The sequence below is a fragment of the Dipodomys ordii genome, unplaced genomic scaffold (genome assembly GCF_000151885.1).
Source record: "Dipodomys ordii isolate 6190 unplaced genomic scaffold, Dord_2.0 Scaffold44, whole genome shotgun sequence".
Taxonomy (NCBI): domain Eukaryota; kingdom Metazoa; phylum Chordata; class Mammalia; order Rodentia; family Heteromyidae; genus Dipodomys; species Dipodomys ordii.
This window is the reverse complement of record NW_012267260.1, coordinates 2,837,605-2,849,362: the sequence shown is the minus strand read 5'-3', so window position 1 is coordinate 2,849,362 and position 11,758 is coordinate 2,837,605. Positions and strand designations below refer to the sequence as shown.

At 47.5% G+C, this 11,758-nt stretch overlaps 1 protein-coding gene across 1 annotated transcript in view; it reads left to right on the top strand.

Moving 5' to 3' along the window:
- The first annotated feature begins 4,432 nt into the window (after positions 1–4,432).
- Fbxo9 (F-box protein 9) overlaps positions 4,433–11,758 on the top strand; it is a 14,686-nt gene continuing 7,360 nt past the window's right edge. The window contains exons 1-5 of the mRNA XM_013019234.1: positions 4,433–4,531; positions 6,660–6,818; positions 7,576–7,633; positions 9,661–9,760; positions 10,316–10,446. Coding sequence (XP_012874688.1) covers positions 6,672–6,818; positions 7,576–7,633; positions 9,661–9,760; positions 10,316–10,446 — 436 coding nt within the window. The 5' untranslated portion in view covers positions 4,433–4,531; positions 6,660–6,671. The remainder of the gene's footprint in view (positions 4,532–6,659; positions 6,819–7,575; positions 7,634–9,660; positions 9,761–10,315; positions 10,447–11,758) is intronic.

Below are 11,758 nucleotides of genomic sequence, written 5' to 3'. Positions count from 1 at the left end.
GCTGCTCCCCCGCTGGCCCCACGCGAGGCCGGGTCCTCAGGGCCGCGGAGGAAGCCTCCCCCTGGGGGCGCACCGAGGGTGCCGAGCGTGGGCTGCGTGCGCACCCGCGTTCGGGGAGCCCTGGCCGCCCGGACACTTGTTGCCCGCGCCCCGGAGAGAGAGGCCGAGCCAGGCCGGCCTCCAGGAGTTACCCAGGCTCCTGCCCGCGGGCGCCCCGTCCTTGGCGGCCCGTCGGCCTCCGGGCCCGGACCCTGGTGTCCTCACGGCCTCCACCGCCCCTTCTCGGCCATCCGGATGGCAGGACGAGCCAAGTCCGGAGCGGACCCCGGCGCCAGGGACCTGAATGTGCCCAAAGATCCCTGTCCTCGTGCTTACTTGTGCCGGGTAGAAAGGTTCCATCCGTCACACCACCACGCACACCTCTCCCCCTCATGCTTTTTGCTAGAGGGTGCCTTTGTGCCAGTCCTGGGGCCTGAACTCAGGGCCTGGGCTGTGTCCCTTTAGATTTTTCACTCAAGGCCAGTGCATTTGAGCTACACCTCCTCTTCCTCCTTTGTGGTGGTGAATGGGAGGTAAGAGTCACATAGAGTTTCCCGTCCCGGCTGGCTTTGAACTGCAGCCCTCAGATCTCAGCCTCCAGCGTCCCAAGGATTGCAGGCATGGGCTGGTGCCCAGCCCTCTCCCCCATCTTTTTTTTTTTTTTTTAATATAAAGTACAGTGACAGAATGGTTTTATTTTGTATAGCTAATCTGGAGGAAAGAAAAGGCACTGGTTGACTCTTCCAGACTTTCTGGAGTCATTTTCTGGTGAGGATTAAGTGCTTAACCTTTCCCTTTCCCTAATCCCACCGGTGAAACCAAAGTGACTGGAAGAAGACAGCTGCCTGAGGGAAAGGTGACACTCCGGTCAGGCTCAGTCATAGAAATCGGAAACCTCTGGCGCCCGTGATGCTGAAGCTGGCTACGCTCAGTCAACACCAGTTCTTGTTTTTGTGTCAGAATCAAGGTACTAGTGGACCAGAGCTTAGCCAGGGAGGAAGGCATCTTGTTACAGATTTCCCATTTCCATCCTTGACCTTGGGGTCTGCAGTACATTCTGTTTACTCAGCCACACTTTTGAGCACCAAGACTGGCCTGGCATAGGTTAGACTTTGGTCCAATGCTACATCTTCAGCCTGAACAAACCAGAAGGTTGTTTGCGATCAAGAATGTTACATCGGCTGAAAAGGTACTTTAGAGATTACCATCTTTATACAGATGTCTTTCTTAAAGAGGAGAGAGCCAAAGCCTTTCCTGAAAATCAACCAGTGTTTTGATCTTAAGGTTACAAAGATGAGCAAGGTGTGTTCACTGTCTTCAGCGGAGGAAACAAATTATCTCAGCACAGAGTTAGGAGACACAAAGCAAAAGACGGCGTGGGTGCTCAGTGAGCCCACACCTGGATGGTAAAGGTTGAGGACAAGTAGCCAAAATGAGGAGGAAGATTCCAAGTAGAGAGAGCAGCTCAATCTGACTGGTCACCAGGAGTCAGGAGGCTAGATTACTAGGAGAAAACCCTACAGTACTATCCCTTCCCACCTGTCAGACTTGAAGTTTACAGTGAGAAGTCAGACTTAGTGAGAAAGCAAGGGGACATCTCAGTGGGAGGCAAACATGCCACGTACCTGCCTGTGTTCCTACCAGAAAAGCCCTGAGAGAACTGACTTACAAAGGAGGAGGCATCTTCATGCTCAAGGGTCCTAGAGGAGCCTCTCCGGGCCTCTGACAAAACATTACGTGATGGCTGGAGTGAGCGCCAGAACGGGCGGAAGAGGAGGGTACCACGGCCTACCCTTAGGACCTGAGGACTTCCCAGAGCTCCACCACCTCCCAGGAGCACCAGCCTGGGGCCCATCCATTACCATGTGGGAGCAGCTGCTGCTTTATTAATTTCCTTCCTGATCCACCCTTTCTAGTGTGCCCAGCATTATGCCCTGCTGTAACTAGTGGAGTATTGCGGGCACCCCTCCTGTGGCCTGGCTGCCAGAGATAAGGCTGGCAGCATTGCACTGTAATGCTGTGTAAGAATACTGGTTAATCTGTTTTATCTATGGTTCTAGAAGCATTTCTACCCCCTGGAATGAGGCAATAGCTTCAATTTGCCTTGTGAAACCCTACTGCCTTTGGAATGGATGAAGTTGGTTTTATTGTTACCACTAGCTGAGCATCAAGGTCATTTCCCTGATTGCCCCATTTTTGTATAGAACTCATCACACCGAGCGCTGAGCAGGCTCTGTTTCCTAATAATGTATTAGCAAACGGAGGAACTGAGGCAAGCTTCCGTCTCCGGGAGAGGCAGGAGTCGTGGAAGGATAAGTAGAGGGACTTGGAATCAGACCTTCGTTAGCCCACGGTCACATTCAGTCATCCAGGCCAGCCTTATTCCACTGCAGAGCACTCCAGTGTGTTGAGATGGGATTTATAAAACAAATTAAACAAAGATGTCTTTTGATAAAAAGCACTCCCAGCTATAGTACTTTGCTAATGACTTTCCTATTGAAAAACAGAAGTTCTGATAGAACGTGTTCACTAGTGTGTCAGTTACATAAAAGAAGGGCCATCTTTCATGGTAATCATTTATATAATCCACAAAATAAATATTGCTGAGCTCTATACCACTCAAATTAATTTCTCCAGCAGAGTTGTTCTCAGTTACCTTGGGAAGCATTTTAAACTGGAGCTTGGAAAAGTTGTTCATTTCACACTATTAAAAAAAATAAAGTAGCTGGGCACAGTGGCTCACACCTATAATCCTGGCTATTCAAGAGGCTGAGATCTGAGGATCACGATTCAAAGTCAGCCCAGGCAGAACAGTCCGTGAGACTCTTTATCTCCAATAAACCACCAGAAAACCAGAAGTGGCACTGTGGCTCAAAGTGGTAGAGTGCTAACCTTGAGCAAAAAAAGCTCAGGGACAATACGAATCAGTTTTGTCTGATAGGTGTCACTCAAGTTCCCTTTGAAGAAGATATCTACAAAGAAGCAACTTTGTGTCATTGGCATAAAACAATATAATAGTCTGGAGTTTGTGGATATAAATGTTGGAGTTCTCTCTTTTTCTTAGTTGGCCTGAGCTGATTGTGTTTGGAATGGCAGTAGCACTTGGCCAACTGCATTTCCTTCCTTTCCTCCTCTAAAACACATCACCCACAAGGCAGTCTTGGGAATGCAAGAAACCTCTTATGAGAATCTAGTCAAGCCTGCTTGAGCCAGCCACAATTCACATGAGTAGAAGGATAAAGGGTCATGTTTAGTGACACCTCAGCAACATCTAAGCTCTACAGAGAGGTCTCCAAGCTCATCAGAAGCTACAAGAAATGGGCGGGGCCAGGAGAAGATGAGAAAAGAATCGAGAAATTTCAACCAACTGCAGTAGTGAGCCTTATTTAAACCTTGATATCACAGACTTAAATGTGTACATTTTACATCCTCAGAACTATGAATACTGAAAGTTCATATTTGATATTGAGTTGTTGATAATTATTGAAAGTGAGCCATGATTACTTGAGGATTAATTATTGTTGTCTTTACTGTTGAATAAATTTTCTCATAAAAAGTTAAAATAGGGCTGGGAAGGTGGCTTATTGGTAGACTGCTTGCCTTGCATGCATGAGGCCCTGGGTTCCATTCCTCAGCACCACATAAGCAGAAAAAGTCAGAAGTGGCACTGTGGCTCAAGTAGTATACAAGCCTTGAGCTGAAGAGCTGAGGGACAGCACCCAGGCCCACAGTTCAGGCCCCACAACTGACAAAAAAGTTAAAATACATTTGGTTTTGCCAAACACTGATGGCTCATGCCTGGTAATCCTAGTTATTCAGGAAGTGGAGATCTGAGGATTGTGGTTCAAAGCCAGCGCAGGCAGGAAAGCCAATGACACTCTTACCTCCAACTAACCACTAAAAGCCTGGAAGTGGAGCTGTGGCTCAAGTGGTAGAGTTCTAGCCTTGAGTGATCAAGAGCTCAGGGATGGTACCCAGGCCCTGAGGTGAAGCCTCAAGATCAGCAAAAACAAAAAACTGAAAACTTCCACTTGGTTTTGTAGAACCAAGAAGAAAAACCAAAATGCTTGATTTTGTTTCGTTTTGTTTTTCTAAAAGAAAGTAGTTTTCCATGGATTGTCGGAAGGAACCAGCATCACCCAGGACATCTGTCTTGTCCGGCCACTGGGGAAAGAAGGACTTGGATTACTTCATTTAGAACTAGGATAGTTTGGAGATGGACAAAGGTTCACAGTGACGGAGCTCTCGTTTGAAGCACGGATGTGCTTTCCAGGCTCGTTTCTTTTGCCCCCGCTCTGGTGGTTTGGTGGGCTCCACAGCTGAACTTGATGTTGAGGTAGAAGAAGTGAGGACAGATGAGGGAGGCTGGTGTTCACACATCCTTCATGTTATTTTGGTTTTCCCTCAGGCAGAAGCTGAGGAGGATTGTCATTCTGACGATGTCAGAGCCGGAGACGGGGAAAACGAGAGTCCTGCTGAATCAGACCTGCAGGTACGCACCATGATGCACACAGTCCTCTCTCCCAGGCCCAGGCTGGACTCAGAGCGGAACTGGGCGGTGGCGGTGGTGGGCCACAGGTTCTTGTTTGTACTCAGTGTAACAGGATTTTCCGTGCTTTATAGCATACTTAAAATATGTGACAGACTTCTTTAGTGAAAAGGTATCAGTAATTGTTGCTATGTAACTGTGTAGGTAAGAATTACTCAAAATAAGCCTTAGCAGACTTAAGCTCATCACCTTTAAGAAAAACATTGGCACATGTGGCCACTTAAAAGTTTAAAGCCTCAGTATTACAAAAGGCATCATAACTCAAGCTAAAAGAAATAGAACAAGTTTACTATGTAGGCAGACCTGCTATCCTTAGGTAGAGCACTTGTAAATTAGAGGAACACAGGCTAGAAAGATGGAAGTGGATGGCTAATGGAAAGTATATAATTAGCTTCGTTAATAATTTAGTCCGTTTGGCGAATAATGTCTCTTGCCATGGGGGGGGGAGGGGAAGGAGGCAATTGTGAATGTCCACAGCTTTTCAGAAGGGCAGATGGGCTAAATACAAAGCAGATGTCCTAATCAGTTCTTCTCCAGGGTGGACCTAAGGAAGTGTAAAGTGTGCAGATAAGCCTTAGCATAGATGTTTGTTGTACCATCATGTGCTTGCATAGAAAAGCGTAAATGTAGCTGGGCACCAGTGGCTCATGCCTGTACAGGAGGCTGAGATCTGAAGATTACAGTTCAAAGCCAGCCCAGGCAAGAAAGTCCATGAGACTCTTATCTCCAATTAACCACCAGAAAACCAGAAGTGGTGCTGTGGCTCAAGTGGTAGAGTGCTCGCCTTGAGCTGAAGAGCTGAGGAACAGTGCCCAGTCCCAGAGTTCAAGACCCACGACCAACAACAACAACAAAACATAAAATCTGATGGTGTGTTAAGGAAGATTGCCTTCATGCAGCAAAATACACTGCAGCCACAAAAAAGGATGAAGTGAATCTTTGTGCATTAAGATAGGAAAACTTCCCTGAATGAACTGATAGTAAGCTGACAAGCTTTTAGACTGTGTGTGTGTGTCCCGAAGACCTTAAGTCAGAGATGAGCAAGTGCACGAGAGAAGTACATGTGGGAATCGAGGCAGTGTAAAGAATATGAGGAAAACCTGAGCTGGGTATTTTCTACCTTCAAAGAAAAGGAGACCGGCAGTCACTTGCACAGTGTAGCCCGGCCTTTAGGAGGGAGGCAGGTGGGGCTGCCTGGCGGAGGTTTCTCTAGATGGACGAGGGGAGTGGGGTCTGCTGCGGTCTGCAGGATGCACTTTCCCAGCTGGCCTCTCCTTGGCCACTGGGTGGGGACTGGGATCGCCAGGTCCATTCCCAAAGGGCTGGGGGCAGTTCTTCCCCACAGCCTACCACATCATGGGTACCTTTGGGGTTTTGTTTGTTTGTTTTTAAAGCATGTGAAGCTTTTTCTGTAAAAATGTCTCTGGTACAGTACGGAATATTTATGAGAAGGGTTTTGCTCTCACTGCTGTCCATCAGATGATATTAACACACAGATTATTGGAAGCTCATAAGCTCAGTCCCTAAGTCATTTTCAATTCTAATTAAAATGTGGGTTTCCTACATTGGTATGCTGTTGCTGTGGTACAATTTTTAAGTTTTAAGCAGGTTTAAAAATTTAACAGGCCTGAGTTAAACCCAAGGCTTGCCTTGCTGGGCTGACGCTTTACCACTTGGGCCACATTCCAGCCCTGTTTCTCACCAGTTAGTTTTGAGGATTTTGATTCCTGTGCAGGTGTGTATCTGAGATCAGTTCTTCCTGCTCCAGACTTCCCGTTGTTAGGATTAAAGACATTAGCACTGTACCCTGCTGTGGGTTATGGGAGATCTCTAACTTTTTTGCCCAGACTAGCCTGCAACTGTTATCCTCCTGATCTCAAGTAATGAAGACTACAGGAGTACACTGGTGCTTGGCTTTGAAAATTACCATAAGACATAATGTTTAGTGGGTATTTATTGTGTGGTCTCAGAACAAAAAGAAGAGGCCCAGAAGTAGATACCAGGCATGTTCACAGATTGTCCCAGGCTAGCCCCCTTCCTGCTACATCCTGAAACACTTGTATCCTCCTAGGCGCAGCTGCAGATGTTCCGGGCTCAGTGGATGTTTGAGCTTGCCCCGGGAGTGGGGTCGAGCGGCTTGGAAGCTCAGCCTTGCAGAGCAGCAAGAGGTGCACTGCTAAAAGCAGCGGCAGACACCAAAGGGAAACAAGAACTGGCAAAGGAAGAAAAGTTAAGTATTGAAGAGGTTCTAACAAGTTACGTTTTTAGCACATAGGAATGTTCACTGATGTAGCGAGGTCATTATCTGTCATGCCTGAACTCGTAACACATATAATAGAAGAGCTTTTCCTCAGCCAGGAGTGGTAGGGCAGGCCCATAACCACAGCACTCAGGAGGCTGAGGCAGGAGGACTGGAAGTTCCAGGACAGATAGTGAGACAAAGCTGGTGCTCTACCACTTGAGCTACCTCTCCACTCCAGCTTTTTGGTGGTTAAATGGAGATGAGAGTCTCATGAGGTCTTTTCCTGCTCAGGCTGGCTTTTGAACCATGATCCTCAGAGCTCAGCCTCCTGAGTAGCTAGGATTATAGGTGTGAGCCCCCAGTACCCAGCATTTGCACACTTTTTAAGTGTGCTAGAACAGTGCTTTGTTGACTATGTGACCTGTAGACATTTTCTCCCAGCTGGTGGCCCATGTTGTTTGGCAGAGCAAAGCTCTAATGAGGTCAGCTCACTCCTCTCTCTTCTATGGGTATGGTAGTCGTAGGTCTCAAGGTTTTCCTCTAAACATTTTTAGGTTTCACGTCTTACCTTTACTGCACAACCCCTGTGTTACCACTCAGGTGAGGCGTGGGCTGAGGTTTAGGTCACAGTGAGTCTTGTCTGGATAGTGAGCAGCCAGCACCAGGTGTGGGAAAGGCTCTGCTCTTTGTGCTCGTTGTAGTACAGATTTCCAGTTTATTTTCTTTTGTTCTTGTCCTTCCATAGGCGAGAGAACTCTTCCTGAAGGCAGTAGAGGAGGAACAAAACGGAGCCCTCTATGAAGGTAACCCTCTGGTGTGCGTAGGCCATCCGCCACCCCGACGGTGCCCGCTCTCTGTACTGAGACTTATTTAGGATAACTTCAGCCTCCATATTCTGAAGTCAGTTTTTAAATAAAGATGAGTATGTGTACATGACTCACCTTCAGAAGATATTGATTTTTGTGCATTTTTAGTGTTAATAAAATTCATTTTAAAATGACTTCAGTTTAAATTCATTTTAAAATGACTGTGCTCTTTTCTTAGGAAGGAAACATTTTATCAAAGGAATATGCTTCACGGTTCTTTTTTTTCTTTCTGGCTAGTACTGAGGCTTGAACTCAGGCCTTTGCACTCACTCAGCGTGCTTGCTTGCAGCTGGTACTCTACTGCTTGAGCCATGCCTCCAGTCCATCTTTTTGGACATGGAGAACCATGGACTTTTCTGCCCAGGCTGGCTCAAACCACAGTCTTCTGTATCAGCCTCCTGAATAATAGAATTAATAGGCATGAGCCACTGGTACCCAGCTAATGGTCTCTCTTAATAACTCTAAGAAATGAAGATGGGTAGGGATATTGCTCAATGATGGAGCACCTGCAGTGCCCTGGATTCAGTCTCTAATTCTGAGGGAAAAAGGAGAAAGAAGATGCTCACTTAACAGCTGTTAGATTGACTGTTTTCCACATGAGGACTTTTTATATTAAAGATAATAACTGGGAGCTGGCAGGTGGCTCATACTTACATTCCTAGCTACTTCAGAGGCTGAGATTGGTAGAATCTCAGTTCAAGGCAAGCCTGAGCATACATGTGAGGCTCCCCTGACCCCGTGGAGGAAGTATAAATAGGGGCATGGAGATGCAAGCCCGCCTGGACAAAACGATAGCTTCCTGGCCCAGCAGCTCACCCCTGTCTATAACCCTAGCTACTCAGGAGCCTGAGAGACCTGAAGTTTGAAGCCAGGCAGGAGGCATGGCTCAAATGGTAGAGTGTTAGCCAAGCAAGGCCCCAAGTTTAAATCCCAATGCCAGCAAAAAAAAAAAAAAAGGTTGGAGGTATGTCTCAAGTGGTAGAGTACCTGCTTAGCAAGTGCAAAGCCCTGAGCTCACATCCTATTACCACCATTAAAAAAAAGTAATAATTGGGCCATGAAAAACGCTTATTCTTGAATCATTGGAAAATAGGAAAAAGAAGTCATTTAAAAGGGTTCAATTGGTCAAGTTCTGACATGGTCTTCATTAGTGTGTAAGTGTCTGAGCTCTACTTAATATATGGTAATTCATGTAGAATATTAGAATGTGGCAGAATATGTCATGCAAGTGGGAAGAGCCCTGGCCAGCTTTATAGCCCTGGGTTCCACAGTCTCTGTCCAGGGAAGTTATTGGATATTACAACTACAAGTCAGCTGACAAAAGAATTACATTTAAAGGTTTTTAGCTAAATAAGAGGAGCTTGGCATGGGTGCCAGTGGCTCACCTGTTATTCTAGCTACTCAGGAGGCTGAGATCTGAAGATTGAGGTTTGAAGCCAGCCTGAACAGAAAAGTCCAATTAATCACTCAAAAATCAGAAGCGGCACTGTGGCTTAAAGTGGTAGAGTGCTAGCCTTGAGCAAAAGAGGTCAGGAACAGTGCCCAGGTCCTGAGTTCAAGCCCCACAACCCCCCAAAAAGAAAAAAAGTACCTTGGCTAAAGGAAATTGAATTTGAAGTATGAAATCCAAAATCTTCATTATATTCTTTCCATTGGAAGGATCTAATTTTCTTCAACTTTGTCTAGAAAGAAAATTTACTTATAAGTGTTTTATTGTGGCTAAAACAATTGCATTTTTAGACTCAGAGCTAACCATTTTAGCTTTAAGAACTAATACAGTTCCTTTCTGACCAGTAAGGTTTAGGAGATCAGTTTGTTCAGGGAACTACTGCAACATGTAAAAAAAAAGAGAATTTGGCTGTTTGTAAAGCAGGTTAGTGAATTCAAGCACAGATAAGGATACTCAGAGTAAAGTGAATGACAGAACGTTGCGTGTAGCTGATACAGCTCGTTTCTTCTCTTAGCCATCAAGTTCTACCGCAGGGCTATGCAGCTGGTGCCTGATATCGAGTTCAAGATTACGTACACGCGGTCTCCAGATGGCGACAGCGCTGGAAACACGCAGTGCGTATTCGCTGTGGAGGGAAGCGGTGCCACGCCTCATTTTTAGAACTCTGAACTGTTTGCATGCTTTGGTAGATGATTTGTGGATCCTAAGTTCTTTTCAAATTAGATATTTTCCTCTTTAAAGATAAAGTAAGTGATAAGGCACATCTACTAGAAAACCTTAGTAGGTATTTTAAGTAACTTCTGTATATTTTATTTTGTTTGATTAGAAAGAATTAGGACCACATACAGAATTTATTGATACAAGGATTCCAAATCACTTGAAGTCTATCACTAACCCGTAACATCTCTACACTAAAACTAGGTTTCAATACCTGAACCTAGAAAACTTAATTCTCTCTGGATAATAATTTCTAATGCTTTACTCTGAAAATTTCAGTTTAGAACCATTGCTACACTTCTAAAAAGCAATATGAAAATTGGCTTTTAGACGACTTACCGAAGCAGATCTGAAAGTTCTATGCAAGTGTTTCTGGCTATATGTTTGTGGTTACAGGATTTAATTCCTTTCTCTCTCCCTTTCTTCCTCCCTCCCTCCCTCACTCCCTCCAGCATGGAGGACAGTGACACCAGCAGCAAGATGGCAGACCTGCTGTCCTGCTTCGAGCAGCAGCTCACGTTTCAGGAATCTGTGCGCAAGCTGTGTCAGCCTGAGCTGGAGAGCAGCCAGACTCACATATCAGGTGTGGCCCCTGGCTGGTGAGCAGAGGTGCAGCCGTGTCTCAGTGCAGCGCTGGAGGGGCTGGCCCCGCTGCCAAGTGCTCTGCCGTCAGTCCCAGTGTTGCATGAACGCTTAGAAACTCATGCACTGCTTTTTCATAGGCTAAAACATGGGCTTCAGCTGAGGGATTTTTTTTTTCCCTCCAGAGGAGGACAATTTAAAATTTTCAAGGACGTAAACATAACCTTTTCAGCGTTCATCTAATACAGTGTGACAAACAGCCCCGTGTGAGTGGCATGCTTAGAATAGATGATGCCACACACTGACTTTGTTTTTTTGTGTTTTTTTGGGTCCGGACGTGGGGCCTGAACTCTGGGCCTGGGCGCTGTCCCTCAGCTCTTCAGCTCAAGGCTAGCGCTCCACCACTTGAGCCACAGCACCACTTCCGGCTTTTTTCTTTTTTCTTATGTGGTGCTGAGGAATCGAACCCAGGGCCTCAGGCATGCAAGGCAAGCGCTCTACCACTGAGCCACCTTCCCAGCCCCCACACACTGATTTTAATGTGTCCTGCTGATGAGAATCTTGTAAAGAAAAGTTACACTTTCATACAAGTAGACTCAAATAGATGCTATACTGAGAACACCCCCGTGACCATGGCGTGACTGTTAGGTAGCTACGTAGACTCGTGCTTGAGGTTGATGCAGTACTGGGACTGCGTGAGCTCTGGGTGGTGCTGGGCTGCGTGAGGTCTGGGTGGTGCTGGGGCTGCGTGAGGTCTGCGCGGTGCTGGGGCTGCGTGAGGTCTGCGCAGTACTGGGGCTGCGTGAGGTCTGGGTGGTGCTGGGGCTGCGTGAGCTCTGCGCGGTGCTGGGGCTGCATGAGGTCTGGGTGGTGCTGGGGCTGCGTGAGCTCTGCGCGGTGCTGGGACTGCGTGAGCTCTGCGCAGTACTGGGGCTGCGTGAGCTCTGGGTGGTGCTGGGGCTGCGTGAGCTCTGCGCGGTGCTGGGGCTGCGTGAGGTCTGCGTGGTGCTGGGGCTGCGTGAGCTCTGGGTGGTGCTGGGGCTGCGTGAGCTCTGCGCGGTGCTGGGGCTGTGTGAGGTCTGCGCGGTGCTGGGGCTGCGTGAGGTCTGCACAGTACTGGGGCTGCGTGAGCTCTGCGCGGTGCTGGGGCTGCGTGAGGTCTGCGCGGTGCTGGGGCTGCGTGAGCTCTGCGCGGTGCTGGGGCTGCGTGAGGTCTGGGTGGTGCTGGGCTGCGTGAGGTCTGCGCGGTGCTGGGGCTGCGTGAGGTCTGCGCGGTGCTGGGGCTGCGTGAGGTCTGCGCGGTGCTGGGGCTG